General features: G+C 43.7%; 1 protein-coding gene across 17 annotated transcripts in view; it reads right to left on the bottom strand.

The window, feature by feature from the left end:
• Nucleotides 1–25278, bottom strand: part of LOC112220209 (formin-binding protein 1) — a 104487-nt gene that overhangs the window by 18391 nt on the left and 60818 nt on the right. For 6 of the 17 annotated variants that reach the window (XM_024381919.2, XM_024381916.2, XM_024381917.2 and 3 more), the window contains exons 5-10: nt 21019–21081; nt 19313–19417; nt 11746–11874; nt 8839–8985; nt 6072–6275; nt 4085–4270 (exon numbers count right to left, since the gene is read on the bottom strand). In XM_024381919.2, the coding sequence (XP_024237687.2) occupies nt 4085–4270; nt 6072–6275; nt 8839–8985; nt 11746–11874; nt 19313–19417; nt 21019–21081 (834 nt within the window). The remainder of the gene's footprint in view (nt 1–4084; nt 4271–6071; nt 6276–8838; nt 8986–11745; nt 11875–19312; nt 19418–21018; nt 21082–25278) is intronic. The other 11 variants (XM_024381920.2, XM_042302497.1, XM_024381921.2 and 8 more) reach the window with 2 other exon arrangements.

Below are 25278 nucleotides of genomic sequence, written 5' to 3'. Positions count from 1 at the left end.
ATTATGAGGACGTAGTTTGTACGACATAAAAGAGAGATACTTTAACATGCACTGGGCTGCTATAGCTACAGTGAATGATTTGTAATCCAGTTAACAGCTCACAGGCTGCACTCAGGAGCTAGGATGAGGCAGGGTTATACTCACTTCAGTCCTGTAATCAAGTCATCCACATGGAATGGCCCAGGATCAGCCTATTTCTCCCTCTCTGTACACTTCTCTACACTTCAAATGGTTCTCGCGTTTGTTATTTCCTTCAAGGAAATAGTCAAATTCCTGCGGGGTATATTGAGTCAAATCCTGACTTAGCAGACAACCCAGACAGACAGGTGTATATACAGGTACATGGTCTATATACATACAGGCTATGGTGCAATGGTGTCAGCACACTGAAAGAAGAGCTGGGTAGACTAAACTTCCTGAAAGTGTAACGAGCACCACAAACCCAATGTTGTGCACCCCAAAAAATAAGATATAGGAGCAAACGGTGGGGTGACTATCATCCACCATGCTCCAATCCTACTTCCTTTGTTTAAATGTAGTGCTTGTGACACTTTGAGAATTAACTACTAACAAATGTGCACTGCAGCAACAGAAAGTCCAAGGCAATTCTGCTGTTGTGACAAATAGTGCCTCAAGCTGAGATGTGGGACAGGAAATGAGGTCCTCTTTTGTTCTGATCATTTGACTAGTGTGGTCTTATGACAGGGCAGCAGGGCCATGTGAAATAGCCTGAGCAGTCACAGACACTAGCCTCATTTAGAAGGAAACAAAACTACCGAAAATGACTAAAGAAACAGATAACAGGAAATAAATGATTATTTCTATGTTTTTGTGTGACTGTAAATGTGATAAATGTGTATGTATATATACTGTCAATGTTATCATCATTAAATGAGACTAATGTCTATGCCGCACATGGCCCAGACACACACACACATATTTCCTAATGCAAACGAACACACAGTCGGCCAACATACGCACTTACGACATGTTGACTAGCCTCGAAAGCGTAAGTGGGTATGCCCAGAGTCCTCCAGTCTTTGTGATAACAGAGCAAGCGAGGGAGAGTAGGAGGCTGCTGCCGTGGTCATCAGAGAGAAAACAGCTTCATCAATTAGCACAGGGCTACTAATGAAGCTAATGGGTTTACTACTTCCCCCCCAACACACACGCTCACTCATTCAAAGGCTTACATCATTCATCTCTCTCCCTCTCTTTCTGTCTTTCACACACTAACTAACTCTCATGATGCTGTCATCAGTTATCCTCACTCTCTCACTCCCTCCATCTCTCTCTTTGTCTGTCTGTGTATCTGGAGTTGGATCAGAGGACCGGGCCCCAGAAGGCTGAGGAATAACAGGCCCTCCCACTGGGGCATGCTCGTGGAAAAATCCCTCTGCTGTGCAGCCCTCAGCCAGGGACTGAATCCAGAACCCCACCTACAGACACAACTAGCATGATATTCAAATACAGACTCATATGACATTTTATATAACCAAGTCAATGAAAAAAAAGTAATAATATGCTCAAAAACTGACATTTGTCCTCTCAAAGATACTGTATCAAGGGAAGTAAACTTTTATTTCAAAACTAATATTCTGCTTAGTACTGAGCTTTATTAAATTGATAATGTGAATACTTTCACTCATTAACAGCACCTGTACAGTATAGTGCTGTACTACGATACAGACTAATAACTAGACCAGGCTGACCCAGAGATGGAGTACTTCTTTAAGAGGTATTCTGGATTACTATTACACTGGGGTGCTGTCCAACTGAGCAGGCGTTTAAGCAATATGTCCGACCGTGCCGGCTTGAGCAGAGCAGAAAAGGCTATAAGGACACACCTGACGCCCAAACCGATATTTCATTTCAGAATTTATAACAATGTGGTTAATAAGGGTCAGTTTTTGGCTAATTGGTTAAAGTGTCTGCTGTGTCCTTATCTCTCAAGGACAGAGAAGAAAGTTCTTGTTTTGAATTGACTTCTCTACTGTTCTAAATAAAAAAGGTTAAATCAAGTTTAACACAACAATAAAGTGTAAACGTATTCTTAACAATGTTAATATACAGACAAAAAAACAGAAATACTAAATCAATATGGAGTATGAAAAGGGTTGAAGATGATATTGAGAGATTCAGATATAGCGATATGAATCTTAAAAAACAGGTAATCAGGTGCTCAATTCATCACCCTGACCGACCAAAACAAAAACCAGAACTTTCTTATTCTCCCTTCCCTGCAATACAGTACTACATAAAAGGAATACAGTAAGGGACTAACTTAAATCTGCAACATTGACAGAAAACAATGCTTCAGATTTAAAACCACTACCCTGGCCTGCACGTTTAGAATATGACCGTTACTCCACTTCCTCTATTGAAGACGTTCACTTCCTGCTAGATTCGCCCCATTTTCTCATTCTCCTGACCTTCAATTATTTCCTCCTTGATATGATCCCAGAGAGAACATTGTTTTACTATTACTACTACTTATCCTCTGTTCTTATAGACGTCATACTGTCACGTCCTGACCATAGAAAGTCTTTATTTTCTATGGTGGAGTAGGTCAGGGCATGACTGGGGGGGGTGTTTATTATTTCTATGTGTAGTCTAGTTTTTGTATTTTTATGTTGGCCTGGTATGGTTCCCAATCAGAGGCAGTTGTCTATCGTTGCCTCTGATTGGGGATCATATTTAGGCAGCCTTTTCCCACCTGTTGTTTGTGGGATCTTGTTTTTGTATTGTTGCTTTTGAGCCCTTCAAGGCTGTACGTTCGTTTGTTTGTTTCTCTTTATTGTTTTGTTGCTGGTTCACATTTAAATAAATGATGATGAACCCAAATCACGCTGCGCCTTGGTCTACGCATTTCGTCGAGCGTTACACATACGTTGTGGGCCAAGCTATGAGAAATGTATGGCTCTGGTCCATTCCTTCTGTTGCCGTTCAGAAGATTGGAACATAAACAAACTTTATTCGTAGAGGCCGGAAAGAACACGTGAGCAGCCTAGCCCATTCCTGAGGTCAAGGGGAGCCTTGTGGGGTGCCGTGGGCATGGCCTGACCTGGACAGGGATCATGGTTTAGGAATAGAAACTCAGCGTGACACCAGATAGCTGCAGCGTGTCTGTCTGCAGATAAAGAGGGTGTGTTGAACCTCAGGGGCTTGCTTCTAAAATAGCACTTCTAAAAGCCGGGCCTGGCCCGACAGACTCAGTGACTCAATCAGCATACAGCGCAACATCATATTCAATATACTCCGACTTCTGACTTTATGCATAATCATTATACATTATACTGTTACTGATTTTCAGTTCGACCCAGATAGGCTGTTTAGGAGGAAGTCATTCTTGACTAAAGAACAAAACTTCTTCCAGTTGCTTATACTCTCCCCATTACTAGTTCTAGCAATGTATTACTTGTGATTTCCTTCATTGCAATATTATGGCAACACTTCAAGGAGAGCTGCAATATAGCAGGACACCTACTCATGTCTGTCACGAGGAGGGAGCTCAGACGACACGGTCATTGTGTGTGAAGCAGTTTTAGAGTTCAAAGTGGAGACAGGGTGGAGAGTTTGAGTTTATGTCTGGAGAGAGACGGACACAGACTGTGTGGTTCTGGTAGAGCAGAACTATGGAAGCATGCTAGAGAGAGCGGTACACAGAGACTGATACAGGCAGAACGCTGAATGGAGGAGGCTGGAGGATAGACAGATGTCCAAGATAGATTTGGCCCAGTACAGTTTTTATAATTTTTTGGTTGAGATGATTCCCCAGTGTTCCAGAGATAACATGAAACTGATGATGTAATACACATAATATATAGCCAATTAATGATTAATAACGGAAGAATATAGGCCTAATGTCAACACTACCTGATGAACCTCCATCATACAGCGGCGCTACAGAGCCCGGGGACAGGCGAGCACACACGCAACACACACACACACACACACACACGCAACACACGCAACACACACACACACACGCAACACACGCAACACACACACAACACACGCACACACACACACTCTCTCTCACACACAAACGACCACATCCACAGCACAACGCACACACACTTACCCCTCGCCTCAGGCTCCGGAGGCAGGTCATTTTGGGTTTGGAGGCCATGAACTCGTTGAAGCGGTTGGAGAGGGGCTCCTTGTTCTGCTTGGGAGACTGGGGGTCGTTGGGAACAGCACAGGGTGAGGGGGGCTGGAGGCTGGGGGCGGGGGGGGCTGGTGCGGGGGACGTTAACAGGGACATAAGCTACCATTAAGAGGGAGCCGTGACCGAGGAGGAGGAGGAAGAGGAAGAGGAGGAAAAGGTGCAGAATCAAAACGAGAGGACAAAAAAGGAAGGAGGGAGGAACACAAAACGAGATAAATAAATAAGGGCCCAAATAATGTTAAAAACAGGTAAGAGAAAAACCCAACGGAAACAGAGACAACCAAGAGAGATGTCAAACACAAACAACCCCAGTGTCATACCCAGCTGTTATGTAGTAATGTAGTATAATCTTGTCAAACAAACAAAGTAAAACAAAGGTCGAAGGTCGTAACGTAACCAGAGTGAGTGAGAAGCGTTAATAGTGTTAGAGCTAGGTGCTGATGCAACACATTTAAGCAGACAGTTTCACAGAGAAGCACATGCAAGCTTCCATTTTGTAATATCAATTTTCTGGAAACCTCATCACATGCGAGCGGTTGGACTAGAAATTCCCCACATCCTCTGAGATGCGACAGCAGCTGAATTTCAGGTCATCATCACAGAAACCTAACTCTCTCTGCCCAAACCCTTTAATGCTCAATTAATGAGCTACCAGCCATTTGGGAGCTAGAGAGAGATCTGCAATTTGTACTGACAGATTGCTTACATTACTCAGTGAGTGAACATGCACACAAGAGCTTAGTATACCAGTCTTTTTAAAACCAAAGGAGTAAATAAATGTACGTAAATGGTTTGCAATATAATTTTTTATATTCAAAGAGGAGTTCTGTTTATAGAAAGGGATACAACTTGGATTAGGGTCTCCCATCTCTGCAATGCTCTGATATAAATGTCTCACGTTTTCACCATGCTGTGTGAATGTGAGTGTGTGTGTGTCTCCTCTCCATCCAGGACATTCTGTTCTCCTCACACTCTCAGGGTACAGTACGTGCATGGCCTCACTCAAAAGGTAAGGACAAATACTCTGTCATCAGCTGTCCCTTATGCTCTTGAGTTTGAACACAGACACATTATGAACAGGAAGAACACCAAACAAACAACACACACATCATGGGGTTCCCTCTCTCGGGATTAAACCTCAGGGAGTCGGAGCTAGGGAAGGACACCCCCGCACACACACACCCTAGTGCTCTGCTCTATCATGGTGCCACCTCAACCTTAAAACCTCATCCCAAATGGCCCCATGTTAGACAGCTGAGCCACACAGAAGCAAGGGGCTGTGAGAAGGCCATTCCAGACAGACCACCATTGTAAGAGCACGATCAGGGAGTGAGACTGTTATAAGGCTACAGGACATACAGTCAGAGTGCAGAGGAGTGAGTTAATCTGTCATTTTAGTTTATCACCAGAGAGAGAGGGGGAGAGAGAGAGACAGAGAGAGAGAGAGAGGAGGGGGTGGTGGGACTCAGTTATCGATGTATTAGTGGGTTTTGGTTAAGTTGAGAGTTGGTGGCTCAACGACAATGATGGTGACAATGATGACTAGTGAGTAACCAGGAAAAGGATGGCAAATAATAACAACCACACTGACAATACTACTGATGTACTGTAACGACAGAATTATTGCAATTACAATGATAAATTAAAACGAACTGAACAGAACTATAACAATAACCAAAATAGAGCATTAAAGTCACATTTGACAGTGTAACCTACAACAATGTCCCCTGAAGTTACAGTATTTAAGCCTTGTTATTTAAGCCAACAGTGTGGCCAAAAACATTGGACATTCTTGTACAGGGAGAATGAAGTGATGTCACAACCACTCCACAAATAATACACTTGACCCTGTGAGGGTCGCTATACACAGTACCTTTGAGTATGTGGGAGTGTATGTTACCTTGTTCTTGTTCTTAATGAAAGGCCACAGTTTGCCTTTGCTCTTGCCCCCGCCGGGACGTTCCTTGGCCTCTCCTCGTGAATTGGACAGGCTGGTCTCAGAGACAGTCCTCTTCATGGTCTGTCCCGGCCCGTAGTCCTCAAACTCTACGTCCCCTGGGGGCTCAAACCCAGACTTGTACGACTCCACTACCTGCTTAGAGTCCTGGTGGGGTGGGGTAGGGGGAGAGATGGTAGAGTGAGAGATAGTACGGGGAGAGATAGATCTGTTAGGTCTCTCCTATCTCTTATGGCAGTCAGCAGCTTCATAATAACATTTGAATATGACCAGAAAACTCCATTTCTATTCCAAGAATTCCTAAAAAGCAGGTTAAATGTAAAAGTCCAGAAATATAAAGTGTCAATTAGGACACCGCTCATTGTTCACTACAGAGTTACAGGGTCTGTATCGGTATCTCTATCTTTATACTGATAAGGCCAGAGGGAAGAGGTAAGAGGTCATCAGCCTGACTGCTGCTGGCGGTAGAGACAGAGCCATAGGGTTCTGTGTAGAGAGGATATGGAAGGGAGCCATTCCATGTGAATCTATTATTCCTACTCTTTTTACTGGAACAGCACAGGCCTTAATTTAGTAATCTCCCCTCCTTCCCTTAGTGACACCCCAGGGATAGGCTTTGTCAAACCAGGCATGCAGCCAACATGAGACATCTCAATATATTAGGCTGATGATTTTCTATAGCTAGCACTAAGATAGCATCCGCCATCTTGGCATACTGGATTGAATGCTTGAAAAATCCAATGTTTTTTTACTCAATGAGTCACATATAAATGACTCACGTGTGTGTATGTATACTGTCAAGCGTGTGTATGTTTTCTGGTGAAGTGGGGAACTCATAGTTAACCTTGTGTGTGCAGACAGTGAAGTGGCCAGATCCAGACAAGCTGCTCCCTCCTTACACAATGTAGTGTGATACTTCACGCAACACTCACACAAGCGAAAACTTTTAATTTGGCACTATACTCCAGCCTATTTTATTTGAGATCAAATGTTTAATATGAGGCAACAGTACAGAATTTCACCTCATATTTGAGTTTATTCATGAATGAATCATGAATAATGATGAGTGAGAAAGTTACAGATGCATAAATATACCCAACAAAAAATGCTAACCTCCCGTTGCTGGCAATGGTGAGAGGTTAGCATGTCTCAGGGGCATGATCTTTGTGCCTCCTTACATTTTTACCTCATCATTATTCACAATTAATGAATGATTAGCTGTAGTCATGGTAGCATCCACATTCATATAGAAGTGTACAGCAACGTATTATTATTATTATTTTGCTATATCTGTGTAGTATTGTGTTGAGTTAGGACCAGCCACTCTTAGAAAAAAGGGTTCCAAAAGGGTTCTGTGGCTGTCCCCATAGGAGAACTCTTTTTGGTTTTAGGTAGAACCCTTTTCGGTTCCAGTTAGAACTCTTTTGGGTTCCATGTAGAACACTCTGCGGAAACGGTTCTACCTGGAACCAAAAGGGTTCTTCAAACGGTTCTCCTATTGGGACAGCCTTTTTGGTTCTAGATAGCACCTTTTTTTCAAAGAGTGTATGGGTCCAGACTGGTACCATATCGGTCAAACAACGGTAGTGGCAGCATCACGCTACTCTGCTCAATCAAGTACTCGCCCCACCTCTCGGTGACTCCAAAATGACACAATACATTATTTACCATTAATATCTATTGGGCACAACAATCTGAAACACATGCTTGATGTAGTCATTGCGTTTTAGGAATATGGGAACAAGTACTACTACTACTACTTTAATACACAAAAGTGAATTTGACCTTCAAATGCTTGATTTCTAATAGGTAAATCAGATTTTTATGAAAATACCCTAAAATAAAAGGTGACATTCTGTATTGTCACCTCATATGAAACATTTGATCTCAAAGCAAAAACAGTTTTTTACACATTTTTGCATCCTCTGGAGAACCTTCCAGAAGGACAACCATCTCTGCAGCACTCCACCAATCAGGCCTTTATGGTAGAGTGGCCAGACGCAAACCACTCCTCAATAAAAGGCACGACAGCCTGCTTGGAGTTTACCAAAAGGTGACTAAAGGACTCAGACCATTAGAAACAAGATTCTCTGGTCGGATGAAAGCAAGATTGAACTCTTTGGCCTGAAAGCCAGACACTACATCTGGAGGAAACCTGGTACCATCCCTACGGTGAAGCATGGTGGTGGTAGCATCATGCTGTGGGGATGTCTTTCAGCGGCAGGGACTGGGAGACTAGTCAGGATTGAGGGAAAGATGAACGGAGCAAAGTACAGAGAGATCCTTATCTGTACCTATCTAGCTCTCTCCCCTTCTCTCTCACCCCCCATAGGCCTCTCTTTCTCTGCACTCATTCTCTCATTATTGCTCCTGTTACATTGCTGTTTTCCCAGCTCTCTCTCTGAAACCATTAACTGTGGGAGTGTCAAGGGATGGGGCTTAAATTAGCCCAGAGATGATTGGCTGAGTCAGGCGGCTGAGTTAATGAGAAGGCTCCAAAGAAAGCATTCTCACCCATTTTAATCCCAGGTCTTGTTATGACTTAACAGGTGAGGTGGATGGGTGAGGCAAATACCTCAGTATCTCTGAATTTTGTAAGGCCAAGAGCCTGGACTCTGGTGAGGGAAGAATACCATCAACAACACATAGTACCCACATGGTTCTAGCCTGGAAGAAGACTGTATACACAATCTTGTGCATGCATACTCACAGTCTTTGGCTCGATGGACTCAGCAGCCTTGGTCATTCCGTCTAGACATTTCCCTACAATAGGCAGCACCTCACGGTCCACCTCTGCGTATGTCTTCATGGACACACCCACCCTCTCGATCCGCCTCTCCTCCATCTCCTGGAGTTTCTACATACACACAAACACACAAACACACAACGATCCTTATTACAATGCTGTAACACTAGCATCCTATTACATACTATAAGACAGTAGCTCTGTGGTCGTACCACACTATACTGCTGCCAAGTATGTAAGGTACTGTAAATCTATGAAGATGTCTATAATTGGTTCAAAGATACCATAGTTCGGAGGTTGCTTTTCAAACTGGCTCTGACACCACTGGCCAGCAAGCCAACTCCATTACTATCACTGGCTGTAAAGAGGCCAGGGATAACATCAGAGTCGGCAAGCCAACTCCATTACTATCACCGGCTGTAAAGAGGCCAGGGATAACATCAGAGTCGGCAAGTCAACTCCATTACTATCACCGGCTGTAAAGAGGCCAGGGATAACATCAGAGTCAGCAAGCCAACTCCATTACTATCACCGGCTGTAAAGAGGCCAGGGATAACATCAGAGTCAGCAAGCCAACTCCATTACTATCACCGGTTGTAAAGAGGCCAGGGATAACATCAGAGTCGGCAAGCCAACTCCATTACTATCACCGGCTGTAAAGAGGCCAGGGATAACATCAGAGTCAGCAAGCCAACAGCGTTAACATCATGTCATCACCTGGCATCACTATCATCAAACTATCATCTAACTCAAATGGGTTGCCAGCAGATGCACCAGTCTTTACCATGAGTGGGCACAGTCCGTTGTGAAGGAACTCTACGATGATCATCATCAGCCTCTGTTTTATTCATCTACATAATTGTTAATAAGAGGACCAAAATGAAAATCTTTTTTTAAAATTAACTTTAGTTAGTGTCATCTTCAAATGCAGTGTGTCCATAAGTTGGGGTTGTAATGTATTTTAAAATGGTCAATTAAATCAAAAGACATTGAGACAGATGAGGGCATCACTGTCTGTAGTAATGTGTATTTTCTTTAGGTTATCTGGAATATATTGGGGATGAGGATGTAGTAATGTGTGGTATTGCCTGGAATATATTGGGGATGAGTGTGTAGTATTATCTGGAATATACTGGCGATGAGTGTGTAGTATTATCTGGAATATACTGGCGATCAGTGTGTAGTATTATCTGGAATATATTGGGGATGAGTGTGTAGTATTAAATTGAATATATTGGGGATGAGTGTATAGTATTATCTGGAATATATTGGGGATGAGTGTGTAGTATTAAATTGAATATATTGGGGATTAGTGTGTAGTATTATCTGGAATATACTGGGGATTAGTGTGTAGTATTACCTGGAATATATTGGAGATGAGGGTGTAGTATTATCTGGAATGTATTGGGGATGAGGGTGTAGTATTAACTGGAATATATTGGGGATTAGGGTGAGGTAATGTTTAGTAATACCTGGAATATATTGGTGATGATGGTGTAGTATTAACTGGAATATATTGAGGATGAGGGTGTAGTAATGTGTAGTATTATCTGGAATATATTGGGGATGAGTGTGTAATTTTAACTGAAAAGTATTGGGGATGAGTGTGTAGTACTACCTGGCATATATTGGGGATGGGGGTGTAGTATTGCCTGGAATATATTGGGGATGAGGGTGTAGTAATGTGTAGTAATACCTGTAATATATTGGGGATCAGTGTGTAGTATTACCTGTAATATATTGGGGATGAGGGCATAGTATTATCTGGAATCTCTTGGGGATGAGGGTGTAGTAATGTGTAGTATTACCTGGAATATATTGGGGATGAGTGTGTAGTATTAACTGAAATGTATTGGGGAGGAGTGTGTAGTATTACCTGGAAAATATTGGGGATGAGGGTGTAGTATTATCTTGAATATATTGGGGATGAGGGTGTAGTATTATCTGGAATAGATTAGGGATGAGGGTGTAGTATTGCCTGTAATATATTGGGGATGAGGGTGTAGTACCTGTAATATATTGGGGATGAGGGTGTAGTACCTGTAATATATTGGGGATGAGAGTGTAGTATTACCTGTAATATATTGGGGATGAGGGTGTAGTATTATCTGGAATACATTAGGGATGAGGGTGTAGTATTACCTGTAATATATTGGGGATGAGGGTGTAGTATTATCTGGAATACATTAGGGATGAGGGTGTAGTATTGTCTGGAATATATTGGGGATGAGGGTGTAGTAATATGTAGTAATACCTGGAATATATGGGGGATGAGTGTGTAGTAATACCTGGAATATATAGGGGAAGGGGGTGTAGTATTACCTGGAATATATTGGGGATTAGTGTGTAGTAATGTATGGTAAAACCCGGAATATATCGGGGAGTAGTGTTTAGTATAAATATAATATATTGGGGATGAGAGTGTAGTATTGAATATAATATATTGGGGATGAGTGTGTAGAATTAAATATAATATATTGGGGATGAGGGTGTAGTATTATCTGGAATACATTAGGGATTAGGGTGTAGTATTATCTGGAATATATTGGGGATGAGGCTGTCGTATTATCTGGAATATATTGGGGATGAGGGTGTAGTAATGTGTAGTATTATCTGGAATATATTGGGGATGAGTGTAGTATTAACTGGAATATATTGGGGATTAGTGTGTAGTATTACCTGTAATATATTGGGGATGAGTAATGTATAGTAATGTATTGTAATACCTGGAATATATTGGGGATTAGTGTGTAGTAATGTGTGGTAAAACCCAGAATATATTGGGGAGTAGTGTTTAGTATAAATGTAATATATTGGGGTTGAGAGTGTAGTATTGAATATAATATATTGGGGATGAGGGTGTAGTATTACCTGGAATATATTGGGGATGAGTGTGTAGTAATGTTCATTCTGCTCCTGGTTGAACTTGGTCAGGTAGTTGGAGTATTCAGTCTTACTGTCTGCTGCAATCTGGTGTCTCATCTGAGCCTGCTGCCGCGCCTGAGGAGAAACAAACACACATCACACATACACACTTAATGAACTTGGTGCCTTCATGACTCACACATGTGTGCACGCATACACACACGCACACACACGCACACTATCCCAGATGCAGGTCTGTTGAGGGAGCAGCAGTAGCAGAAGCCATTAGCAACACACAGTGTATGTTGAGTGATACACACACAAACAGGAAATAACCTAAAGAGCCATAAATAAAAAACATAACCCTTGAATGAGAGGAATGGAATTCACCACAGACTACAGAGTTCTATGTCATGTCATCTGTCATGTGATCCTCAGACAGTCCTCACCATAGTGCAGGTCATGGCTGCCCAAAGTAAGTTCCTTCCAACGGTAAACCAGGCCTGTCCGTCTCCTCCCTACAGTACACCAAGCCTGTCCCTGTCTGTCTCCTCCCTACAGTACACCAGACCTGTCCCCGCCTGTCTCCTCCCTACAGTTCACCAGGCCTGTCCCTCTCCTCCCTACAGTACACCAGGCCTGTCCCTCTCCTCCCTACAGTACACCAAGCCTGTCCCTGTCTGTCTCCTCCCTACAGTACACCAGACCTGTCCCCGCCTGTCTCCTCCCTACAGTTCACCAGGCCTGTCCCTGCCTGTCTCCTCCCTACAGTTCACCAGGCCTGTCCCTCTCCTCCCTACAGTACACCAGGCCTGTCCCTCTCCTCCCTACAGTACACCAGGCCTGTCCCTCTCCTCTCTACAGTACACCAGGCCTGTCCCTCTCCTCCCTACAGTACACCAGGCCTGTCCCTCTCCTCCCTACAGTTCACCAAGCCTGTCCCTGTCTGTCTCCTCCCTACAGTACACCAGGCCTGTCCCTCTCCTCCCTACAGTTCACCAAGCCTGTCCCTCTCCTCCCTACAGTTCACCAGGCCTGTCCCTCTCCTCCCTACAGTACACCAGGCCTGTCCCTCTCCTCCCTACAGTTCACCAAGCCTGTCCCTCTCCTCCCTACAGTTCACCAGGCCTGTCCCTCTCCTCCCTACAGTACACCAAGCCTGTCCCTCTCCTCCCTACAGTTCACCAGGCCTGTCCCTCTCCTCCCTACAGTACACCAGGCCTGTCCCTCTCCTCCCTACAGTTCACCAAGCCTGTCCCTCTCCTCCCTACAGTTCACCAAGCCTGTCCCTCTCCTCCCTACAGTTCACCAGGCCTGTCCCTCTCCTCCCTACAGTACACTAGGCCTGTCCCTGTCCCTCTCCTCCCAAAAGTACACCCCGTCTGTCTCCTCCCTACAGTTCACCAGGCCTGTCCCTGTCTATCTCCTCCCTACAGTATACCAGGCCTGTCCCTGTCTGTCTCCTCCCTACAGTACACCATGCCTGTCCCTGTCCCTCTCCTCCCAAAAGTACACCCGCCTGTCTCCTCCCTATGGTACACCAGGCCTGTCACTCTCCTAACTACAGTACACCAGACCTGTCCCTCTCCTAACTACAGTACACCAGACCTGTCCCTGTCTGTCTCCTCCCTACAGTACACCAGGCCTGTCCCTGTCTGTCTCCTCCCTACGGTACACCAGGCCTGTCCCTGTCTGTCTCTTCCCTACAGTACACCAGGCCAAACCCCGCCTGTCTCCTCCCAAAAGTACACCAGGCCTGTCCCTGTCTGTCTCCTCCCTACGGTACACCAGGCCTGTCCCTGTCTGTCTCCTCCCTACGGTACACCAGGCCTGTCCCTCTCCTAACTACAGTACACCAGACCTGTCCCTGTCCCTCTCCTCCCTACAGTACCCCAGGCCTGTCCCTGTCTGTCTCCTCTCTACAATATACCAGGCATGTCCCTGTCTGTCTCCTCCCGACAGTACACCTGGCCTGTCCCTGTCTACCTTCTCTCTACAGCACACCAGGCCTGTCCCTCTCCTCCCTACAGTACACCAAGCCTGTCCCTGTCTGTCTCCTCCCTACATTACACCAGGCCTGTCCCTCTCCTCCCTACAGTACACCAAGCCTGTCCCTGTCTGTCTCCTCCCTACAGTATACCAAGTCTGACCCTGTCTGTCTCCCCGCTACAGTACACCAGGCCTGTCCCTGTCACCCAGGCCTGACCTGAGCCATACCATATTTCTATCAATGTTAGGTTCCGTTCGAATTGAAGGCAGTCAATTCAGGAAGTAAACAAAGATAATTTATTTTCAGTGACTTCTCAATACACTGAATTCCCAGCTATTTATTTTTAATGTGTTTACATTTCAGAATTTTCCATTCAAATCACCTGAATTGACTGCCTTCAATTTAACTGAACAAAAATATGAATGCAACAATTTCATTGATTTTACTGATTTACAGTTTATATTGAAATAAATTAGACCCTAACCTATGGATTTCACATAACTGGGATAAAGATTTACATCTGTTGGTCAAAGATACTGTACCTCACAATTGCCCTCAGGATCTCGCAACGGTATTTTGGTGCATTCAAATTGCCATCGATAAAATGCAATTGTGTTTGTTGTCCATAGCTTATGCCTGCCCATACCATAACACACCCCCCCCAAGACACAGAAACAGACACACACACAGGGCTGGCATAAGAATCAAATGGAGGAGGGACACAACTTCTTGACTACCACACCTATACAGAGTGAACAGAGCGGTGAATGTATGTAAAAGAGAGGCAGGTGTGTGGAAGGATAGATACACCCTGGCAACACTAATGATCAACAAACCTCAAACTCTAACCTCAGCTGCCTCACATCCTGTTGACGCACTAGGCAGTAAACAGTGGATAACCTAGCTCAGTATGATACACACACCAAACACACACCTCTTCTGCAGAGACACTTTAATCTCTGAAACAAGTCTAAAACCACAAAGCTAAACTGAGACTGAAATGTCTTAAGGCTCGCACATATTGCACCGAATGTGGATCTAGCGTTCGTCTGCCGCTCATTCATCGTGTGGTAGAATAGCCGTGCACTCAGTTTGTAAATTACATTCAGACGTGCTAAGTATTCTGGGCCAGCAAAAGCTATTGGTGTGTCCGAGAACTTCCAGAAATAAATACATGTACCTCACCGACATACATGTGATCTTGTCAGTGTTTTGAATAAAGAAAAAGGGACAGAAATACATGTCTGATGCTTTTGCTTGCATAGCCACATTAGCCAAGCAGCACGTTGATTAATGTCAACGATGCTAAGGATAAAGCAAGCAGAAGGTTTTGACAAGTACACACATGAAGAGACTGATATAAAGCCTAAACTCACAGAAAAAAAAACAGGTATGAAGACACAGCAAACAGACCATCAAAGACAACTTATTATGCTAAAAAGCAACCCTACAAACAGAGATATATAGACACACCTGAGAGGACAGAGAACAGTGCTCAGTATTGGACAGAGTCCAGATATAGGCCAGTGCTCAGTATTGGACAGTGTCCAGATATAGCACAGTGCTCAGTATTGGACAGAGTCCAGATATAGCACAGTGCTCAGTATTGGACAGAGTCCAGATATAGGCCAGTGCTCAGTATTGGACAGAGTCCAGATATAGGCCAGTGCTCAGTATTGGACAGAGTCCAGATATAGGCCAGTGCTCAGTATTGGACAGAGTCCAGATATAGGCCAGTGCTCAGTATTGGACAGAGTCCAGATATAGGCCAGTGCTCAGTATTGGACAGAGTCCAGATATAGCACAGTGCTCAGTATTGGACAGAGTCCAGATATAGCACAGTGCTCAGTATTGGACAGAGTCCAGATATAGGCCAGTGCTCAGTATTGGATGGAGTCCAGATATAGCACAGTGCTCAGTATTGGGCAGAATCTAGATATAGGCCAGTGCTCAGTATTGGACAGAGTCCAGATATAGGCCAGTGCTCAGTATTGGACAGAGTCTAGATATAGTGTCACGCTTTGGCCTTAGTATTCTGTGTTTTTTTCATTATTGTGGTCAGGCCAGGGTGTGACATGGGTGATTATGTGTTTGTCTTGTCTAGGGGTTTTGTAGATTGATGGGGTTGTGTTCAGTGTAGTTTTCTAGGTAAGTCTATGGTTGCCTAGAGTGGTTCTCAATCAGAGGCAGGTGTTTATCGTTGTCTCTGATTGGGAACCATATTTAGGCAGCCATATTCTTTGGGTATTTCGTGGGTGATTGTTCCTGTCTCTGTGTTTTGCACCAGTTAGGACTGTTTCGGTTTGTCCACGTTTCCATATTTTGTATAGTGTTCACGTTTTCATCTTTCATTAAAGATGTTTATAAATAACCACGCTGCATTTTGGTCCTCCTCTCCTTCCCAGGAAGAAACCCGTAACATATAGGACAATCCTCACGGGATGCTGAGGCCACTAACATCCCACTGGGCACAGACGTCAATTCAACGTCTATTCCATGTTGGATCAATGTAATTTCAATTCAATTAAGTGGAATCAAAGTTGATTCAACCAGTGTGTGCTTGAACAGGTGATCGTGTTTTGGGGTGACCTGTATAAGCGATGAGAAACAAGGTCGAAACTTGAGACAGTTATAGCACATGCTCTGCCCAGTGTGGACCTACCTTGTGGGAACTTTGCTTCAAGGTATGGCAGAAAAATAAATAACAACAAAAGCACACAAAGTTAGCCACTTCCTGCTGAACAGGAAGCAGAAACTTTTATAGACACTGCATAGTCATAGCTACAGTCATTGCTCCAGGGGCTCTAGGTGGTAGGCCAATAGGCCTAGTTCCTTTACAACTGACACTTGAGGGCCACCGAGCAGTAGGCCATCTTTTCTACTTCCTTCAGTGCTTTCCAGCGGAGACTACATATCATAGGATACTCAGTAAAAGTCCACACAGAGCCATAAGGGGACATGTCTTAATCTAAGTGGCGAAGCGGCCAAACCGTAATTTGAAGGATTTGTCCGCCAGTGGAGGATAGGGAGCAGTTTGAGGTTGGCACCAGCTGCTTACCAGACCACCAGAACCCCAGCTCAACAAACTCCAGCCTCTCTGGAATATACCCAGTGCTCTGAGATATGGTCCTAACTAAGACTACACGGCTCAGATTCCCCAAGTCCAAATATATCCCAAGTGGAATACTGCTATTATCTTAAATCATAACAAGTGAGTGTATCTGAAGATTTACGCTACAGTTTTTCCATTACTGAATTATCTGAATTCTCTCAGCAGTGCTTGAAATGTCATACCACAAAACCACAAGAAGACTGCTAAACAGACAACACACAATCCAACACTTAGCCTATAACCATCAGTATAACAAATCAACACATTAATGGTTAGGGTGGTGACATGTCATGTTTTCCGATGATGTAATACTCCAATGTCTCCTAAATGATGGAGGGAATCTTGCCTGCAGTCAGAGGAACACATGGACGCGCTTGGTTTATCAGGATCATCTAGCAGCGTATTATGTGGCCTGGTTAATACACTAAATAGTGAAAGGCAGATCCTAACAGACCATGATACATAGAAAGTGATGGATTTATTACATGATCAGAGTGGTGGCAAATTTGTGTCCATGATATCATGTGCCAGTGTGTGTTTCCAGAATGAGAGAGTGTTAGGAGTAACACAGGTCACATTCAAATAGTACGGCTTCATCCACCTCAGCTCTCTGATTCCCTGCCTGAAACAAAGAACTGCCACGACAACCGAAACAAGACAAACGTTGAGTAACTGTTGGAAAGAAAAGCCACAGAGTAAAAGAGCAGATGCCGGAAATTATGTAAAAATGAAAGGGAGTAAAAAAACTGAATTTAATGTCCGTCCCAATGTCAGCTGGGTACTGTAGAAGAAGAAATGAAATAATGTATATTTATTTTGTTTTCTCAATTTAATCAGAGAGAAAGTGAATCTGAGTAAGTGAGAGGAGGCGAGTGAGGTCAGAGTCAGACAGACACGCACACAACACATACTATGTATGAATAATGTAGGGTCTGTTAACATTACTGCAGTCTTCCATTAGATAGCGACACACACACACACACAACTGGGAACACAGCAGTGTGTGTGTGCGTGGGGGAAAGCGAGCACCTACAGAATCACGCTTATCTAGAAAAGTGCCAGTTTAGACTTTCCACTGGCAATAAACTCTCCATACAAAACTCCAGATCAAGAGCTACATTGCCTTGCCATAATATCATATAAAGAATCACATATTGAGTGTACATGACTAACACCAATCTTCAAATGCATTAAAACCATCCTTGTTATGACTAAAAACATGTTTGTTTCTCAAAACCAAGGAGTGAATAACTTCCACTAACACAGGGGACTCAGACACAGTGCCAGACTTGGTATGTGTTTGTGTTGGTCGCTTAGGGAGAAGCAGGGCTGATGCTGTATGTCAGTTCAGTTCCTGTCAGTCCAGTGCTGTACAGTACTGCTCTGGTCCGAGCCAATGGTCTGAGCCCATCCATTGTGACTGTTTGGCTGTGAGAGACTGAGGACATAAAGGCTCCTTGTGCAGGCCTTTATTAGCATCATAATCGGATCTGAACCGTGTCCGCTCTGAGCTCTGAGCCTGGTCCGCTGCTGGGTGGACTGCTGATGAAGCAACACACCGGGGTGGTGCTAACCCATGATGCCTTGAGACATGGCAGCGTGTGGGTTAAAGACACGTACGTCAGAGGCAATCCCAATTCCCGATGATTAGGGACACAGGATGTGACATCAACACAAGACCCCAAAGTCTGATGACTGTTGAGATTCACCAGCGAGAGCAGAAACGCAAATATACAGATAAACAACACATTCACACGACACAATACTCATTTTCCAGCATGCAAGGAAGGAAGGTTACCCTGGAAGGCTACCCTGGGGCGGCAGGGTAGCCTAGTGGTTAGAGCGTTGGACTAGTAACCGGAAGGTTGAAAGTTCAAATCCCCGAGCTGACAAGGTACAAATCTGTCGTTCTGCCCCTGAACAGGCAGTTAACCCACTGTTCCTAGGCCATCATTGAAAATAAGAATTTGTTCTTAACTGACTTGCCCAGTAAAATAAAGGTTAAAAAAAAAAAAAAAGGTTAGATAGGGACAACAATGTACACACACACACACACACACACGGACACAAAGCTGGTTGTGCTGCCAAGCGACGCACATGGCAGACAGGCAGGTCACAATGACTGGCTGCTCTGCTCCTGGTCTGCCTGGCCAACAGTGATAATGACTCAGTAAGTCCTGCTATCGCCGTGGTGAGAAGCGGGAGATCACTATTACTGTGCTGCTGACAGAGAGACGCAATGCCAGCCTGTGCAGAAAGCCCTGGAGCAAAACCAACTGTTACTGATGCCTCACGTGGGGTGGGTCAGGGAAAAGAGGGGGTTGTTGAACTATTTTCTCTTTTCATGCACAGAGGGGAGAGATAAAGCAGTTATGTTTAAGCAGTGTGATTATAATGCACTTGCTTGTGATTGGTCAGTGGTGGGCAGGCTAGTTTTAGATTGGTTGGTGGTGAGCGATGACAGGACATACCTTCTCCACGTCTGCTTTCGTTACATTGATGTCGGCGTCCATTCTCTCAAAGTACTGCTGCGCCCGGTCCGCCTCTTTACAGTCTCTCTCGAACCGTCGTTTACTCTGAGGGGGGGGAACAGTCGCATAGTTATTTTAGGTGTCACTTATACAGTATGGCCTATAGCTCACTAATATAGGCTACTAAACATTTACCCTTTGGGAACTTGGAGAGGGATAGACGGCACATACAGTGTAGGTTACATGGAAGTCATATCGTTTTAGACCAGGCATTGTGTGACATAGATGTCAGTTAGCCTACATTGGACATGTGATTCTTATACAGCCAAAGGGTCTATCTCTCAAAGTCAAGTCTGTCGTAAGATTAAATAAATGTTGGTGGCTGTTTGTGCTCAAAATCATCCCTTCTTCCATCCCTCGCTCGGAACAATCAGTGTTTGTTCGTTGAGGATGCACTCTAACCCTTGCCTCGCTGCCCTGAACACAATGGGAACATTGAGCGCTCAGAGAGGGAGGAGGAAAGGAATGGGACTGTAATGTTTCTCTCTCTCTCTGTCCAGATAGTGATAAGGAAGGCCCTGTAGAGACTCAAACAATCACAGGATCTCCTTTACAGAGAAAACATATACACTGACACTCATTCCTTTCACTCCTTCATTTGTTGGCCTCTCCTCCTCCACTCCTTGTGATCAGCTTGGAGGGATGCCTTTATGCTAGGCTTTAGGAATGCACAACAATCTACTGCACTGTCCTTGAGAAACTCAGTCTGAATTAATGCAGTCTTCAGACCTGTTGTTAACCTGTTAATGAGGTAATGTCTTAATCTACCCTGCATATGGAACAGTCTGATGGTTCATTCAACGTTTACAGTCAAATTGTAGACCAATGAACCTTGGATACATCTCTATTTCGATGTGTCTGCTTGGGGGGGAATATATACGGCTGTGATTATAATCGAAGAGAATTCCCTTGGTAGACAATGCGGTCGACATTTGATTGTGAGGAATTCTAAATCAGGTGAACAGAAGGACTTGAGTTCCTGTATGTTGTTGTGACCACGTCTCTTTAACCATTTGATTTGATATTTGTCCAGGAAGCCTACGGCGCCTACCATCTCCACTTCCCTTCTTCATTTGATCTAAATTCAATCTGAGATGCAGCTACTGTATGACCGTTGATAAACTTTGAGCTCTGCAGTCCTATCCTCAACAATCTTTCACATTCACAAGAAAAAGGGCCATTGTTTTGGTTTATTTTCTCATTGGGATGGAATGGCTTAGGGATAAAGGCTGTATGTTATGAGTGTAATCCTGTGTAAATCCCTGTCTAGAGATTTTTATTAAACACACAGTTCCATACATTCGATACCAACTAATCCTTAAACAGGAGTGATTCCATTCACTGCAAGGTAATGGGCTTCAGTTTCTCCACCTACAATACTGCAATTTAGCAACTACATGCATACTATAACCACTAAACTGTCATGACTGTAGTAGTACTATGACTAATGGGATGTCATGCTGTAGTAGTACTACGACTACTGGGCTGCCATAACTGTAGTAGTACTACGACTACTGGGCTGCCATAACTGTAGTAGTACTAGGACTACTGGGCTGCCATAACTGTAGTAGTACTAGGACTACTGGGCTGAAATAGTATTATAGTAGTACTACATACTCAGTAATACTACTCTATACAGTACTTACCGACTCCAGCTGTTTCCACAAGCTCTCAATCTGTTGCTGCGCTTTACGTCCATCATGGAAGTGCTGATCGAGAAAGAGAAAAAAGTTATTACAACGTTTGCTCATAAATCATATCTACAAGAGCAGTGGGCAGGTTGGGGGGGGTAAAGAAATATAGTAATAAAAAAATTGAAGGAGAGAAATTATGAGTTGTTTTCTTTTGATTAAAGAGATGGAAGGCAGACGAGATGACGGGTGACTGATGTTTCTGTCGGATGTATGATTTATGCTGTGACACACCAGGAGATTATGGATTAAAAGCAGCTACCCTGTGAGATGCAGGTTAGCCTCACCATGTCCCAGACCTAGGGCTAATACAGAAGACCAGGCTTCCCTAACTGGTGGAATTGTCATTGTTGTACATAAAAGACCTTAAAAACACCAGAAAATCAGCTCCAAGTGATTTAGATTTTGGACATCTGTTCCCAAGTATTCCCACGCATAATAGAGACGGCATCTTATACAAATGTAAACATGGTTTGAAATGATTGTTTATGTCAAATATTATATCTGTTTGGGCTTCTTGAGGTCAATTTGCAGTCTCCAAATTATTTTGTATTATTTTCAGGCCCCATGACCATCCGCTCAAGAAAGAAATTGGTCCGCGGCTGAATCTAGTTGATGATCCCTGCAGTAGACGTTTGTACTTAATCCCAGTAGATGGCACAGATTTGATTACAGTGAAAGACCAATTGGCACAAAGCACTAGATCACAGGTGCACAGCTACAGCCTGCGACTTCAAAATGACCTATCCATTCATCATCAAAAGGATTGTCCCAAAACAGATGGAGATTACTACTTTCTGCACCTTTCTGAACCTACAGATGGATATTACATTACTGCCCCTTATTAGATTGAAAAGATGATGGCGTTTCAGTCACAATGACCTTCTTCATTGGTGTGGAGGAGCGTTACATGTCTGTGTGAAAGCGATGCATTATGTCCATGAGCAGAACAGAAGCTGCTTGATTGGTTAGAGTGTCCGGACACTAGTGACATATGACAGGAAGGTGGGAGAAGCTGCTGATGGCTACCCTGCCTGGGGACAGGACACCCATCTTCATTTCCCCCAAATGTTACACGTGTGTACTGAGGCATGACCAACATATACAGTGGCAAGAAAAAGTATGTGAACCCTTTGGAAATACCTGGATTTCTGCAGAAATTGGTCATAAAATTTGATCTGATCTTCATCTAGGTCACAACAATAGACAAACACAATATGTTTAAACTAATAACACACAAACAATTCTACGTTTTCATGTCTCTATTGAACACACCATGTAAACATTCACAGTGCAGGGTGGTCAAATTATGTGAACCCTTGGATTTAATAACTGGTTGACCCTCCATTGGCAGCAATAACCTCAACCAAACGTTTTCTGTAGTTGCGGATCAGACCTGCACAACTGTCAGGAGGAATTTTTGACCATTCCTCTTTACAAAATTGTTTCAGTTCAGCAATATTCTTGGGATGTCTTTTGTGAACCGCTCTCTTGAGGTCATGCCACAGCATCACAATCGGGTTGAGGTCAGGACTCTGACTGGGCCACTCCAGAAGGCGTATTTTCTTCTGTTGAAGCCATTCTGTTGTTGATTTACTTCTGTGTTTTGGGTCGTTGTCCTGTTGCATCACCCAACTTCTGTTGAGCTTCAATTGGCGGACAGATAGCCTAACATTCTCCTGCAAAATGTATTGATTAACTTGGGAATTCATTTTTCCGTCGATGACAGCAAACTGTCCAGGTCCTGAAGGCAGCAAAGCAGCCCCAAACCATGATGCTCCCTCCACCATATTTTACAGTTGAGATGAGGTTTATGATGTTGGTGTGCTGTGCCTTTTTTTCTCCACACATAGTGTTGTGTGTTCCTTCCAAACAACTCAACTGTAGTTTCATCCACAGAATATTTTGCCAGGTGCAAAATATTCTGGAACATCCAGGTGCAGTTTTGAAAACTTCAGACGGCAATGTTTTTTTGGACAGCAGTCGCTTCTTCCGTGGTGTCCTCCCATGAACACCATTCTTGTTTAGTGTTTTCTGTATCGTAGACTGGTCCACAGAGATGTTAGCATGTTCCAGAGATTTCAATAAATCTTTAGCTGACACTAGGATTCTTCTTAACCTCATTGAGCATTCTGCGCTGTGCTCTTGCAGTCATCTTTGCAGGACGGCCACTCCTTGGGAGAGTAGCAACAGTGTTGAACTTTCTCCATTTATAGACAATTTGTTTTACCGTGGACTGATGAACATCAAGGCTTTTAGAGATACTTTTGTAACCCTTTCCAGCTTTATGCAAGTTAACAATTATTAATCTTAGGTCTTCTGAGATCTCTTTTGTTCGAGACATGGTTCACATCAGGCAATGCTTCATGTGAATAGCAAACTCAAATTTTGTGAGTGTTTTTTATAGAGCAAGGCAGCACTATCCAACATCTCCAATCTCGTCTCATTGGCTGGACTGCAGGTTAGCTGACTCCTCACTCCAATTAGCTTTTGGAGAAGTCATTATCCTAGGGGTTCACATCATTTTTACAACCTACATGGTGAATGTTTAAATTATCTATTCAATATAGACAAGAAACATACAATAATTTGTGTGTCATTAGTTTAAGCACACTGTTTGTCTATTGTTGTGACTTAGATGAAGATCAGAGAGAGAGAGCGAGCGAGAGAGAAGTGACTGAAAAGATCTAGAGCTACCAGACAGACACAGATAATGACAAAGGATCTAGAGCTACCAGACAGACACAGATAGTGACTGAAAAGATCTAGAGATACCAGACAGACACCGATAGTGACTGAAAGGATCTAGAGATACCAGACAGACACAGATAGTGACGGAACGACAGAGAGATTCTAAGATGGCTGCCAGTACCAGCCTTGCCAAGTGTGGCATATTGCATAGGGAGGACATGGCAGCTGTCGGTCTGGGCATGCTCAGTAAACACGCTGGGTGTTTTTCTAACAGGCCGCACTTGGCCTTCCCCCCTCCAGGGAATTAATGAGAGAAGGAGTGAGAGAAGGAATGAGAGCCCAACTCGGCCAAAACGCAGAACACGTTTCTCTGCAGTCTTCTCTGGATTGTCTCTGAACATTTCAAAAGATACATAAATGGACAGAACATGGTGTATTATAAAGACCTAATAATGAATGTATCACTCCTATTATAAAACAGTGTAGAACATTTCATTGAAGCAGTTGATATCAATGAAACAAATGAAAGAGAGCTATGCCCAGCAAGCACCAGTCTATGCTGGTCTCAACCTCAGTAGCTGTGTGGAATATCGATGTCTTCCCCAGGCATCAATAAAAGACACAGACTATTATAGAGAATGAAAAGCCCAGCGCTTGTATTTCAGTGGCGTATCAATGCTTCTAATCTAAATGGCCCGACAGTAACTCTTGTATTCTGCACACACACGCCGGCCGGCATACATGCACGCACGCACGCACACACACGAGAAGAAAGACAAGGAGGTCATTTCTACCCAATTTATTATTTAGAGCACATATCTGTAAATGTCTAGGCCAACTCAGATCTCAGGACCCCAAGGGGTGCATGTTTTGGTTTTTGCCCTAACACTACACAGCTGATTCAAATGATCAAACCTTGATGATTAGTTGATTATTTGAATCAGCTGTGTAGTACTAGGGCAAAAAAACAAAACGTGCACCCCTTGGGGTCCCAAGGACTGAGTTTGGGAAACCCTGATCAAGTTAATATGACTGAACTGGGTTTAGACAGAACCTTGGAAATGTCACTTCTCACGTCCTTGTCTTACTGGGGAAACCACGACTATCTTTGGGGAAGCTGAGTCAAATGGGGAAGTTCTCAAACTGTTTTAGGGGATTTCCTTCAGCTCTTAAAGAGAATGGCCCACCCTGGAGCCGGTCACAACTTCTAGACTTGTTTACATGCTGCTGCGAGGTTTGTTGCTAACGTTTCTTTGCCACCTGCCAACTTTTTACTTTTTAATTACCGTTTTATATATACATTTTTTCCCCTCTATCAACTTTTTTCATTCAACTTTTTCACTCCGGACGCTTTATCTGGGCATGGTTCAACAGGACCTCCACCAGCCGAAGCTAAGTAGTAACATTAACATTATGCCTTTTAATTGCAGTCGCTGTACTCATAATATACAGGAGAACGATCGCCTTACGGCGAGGATAGCTGTGCTACAAGCCCAGTTTCAGACGCAATCATTATGCAAGGGT

This window comes from Oncorhynchus tshawytscha, linkage group LG20 (genome assembly GCF_018296145.1).
Source record: "Oncorhynchus tshawytscha isolate Ot180627B linkage group LG20, Otsh_v2.0, whole genome shotgun sequence".
Taxonomy (NCBI): Eukaryota; Metazoa; Chordata; class Actinopteri; order Salmoniformes; family Salmonidae; genus Oncorhynchus; species Oncorhynchus tshawytscha.
The sequence above is the reverse complement of the archived record's forward strand: the minus strand, read 5'-3'. Positions and strand labels throughout refer to the sequence as shown.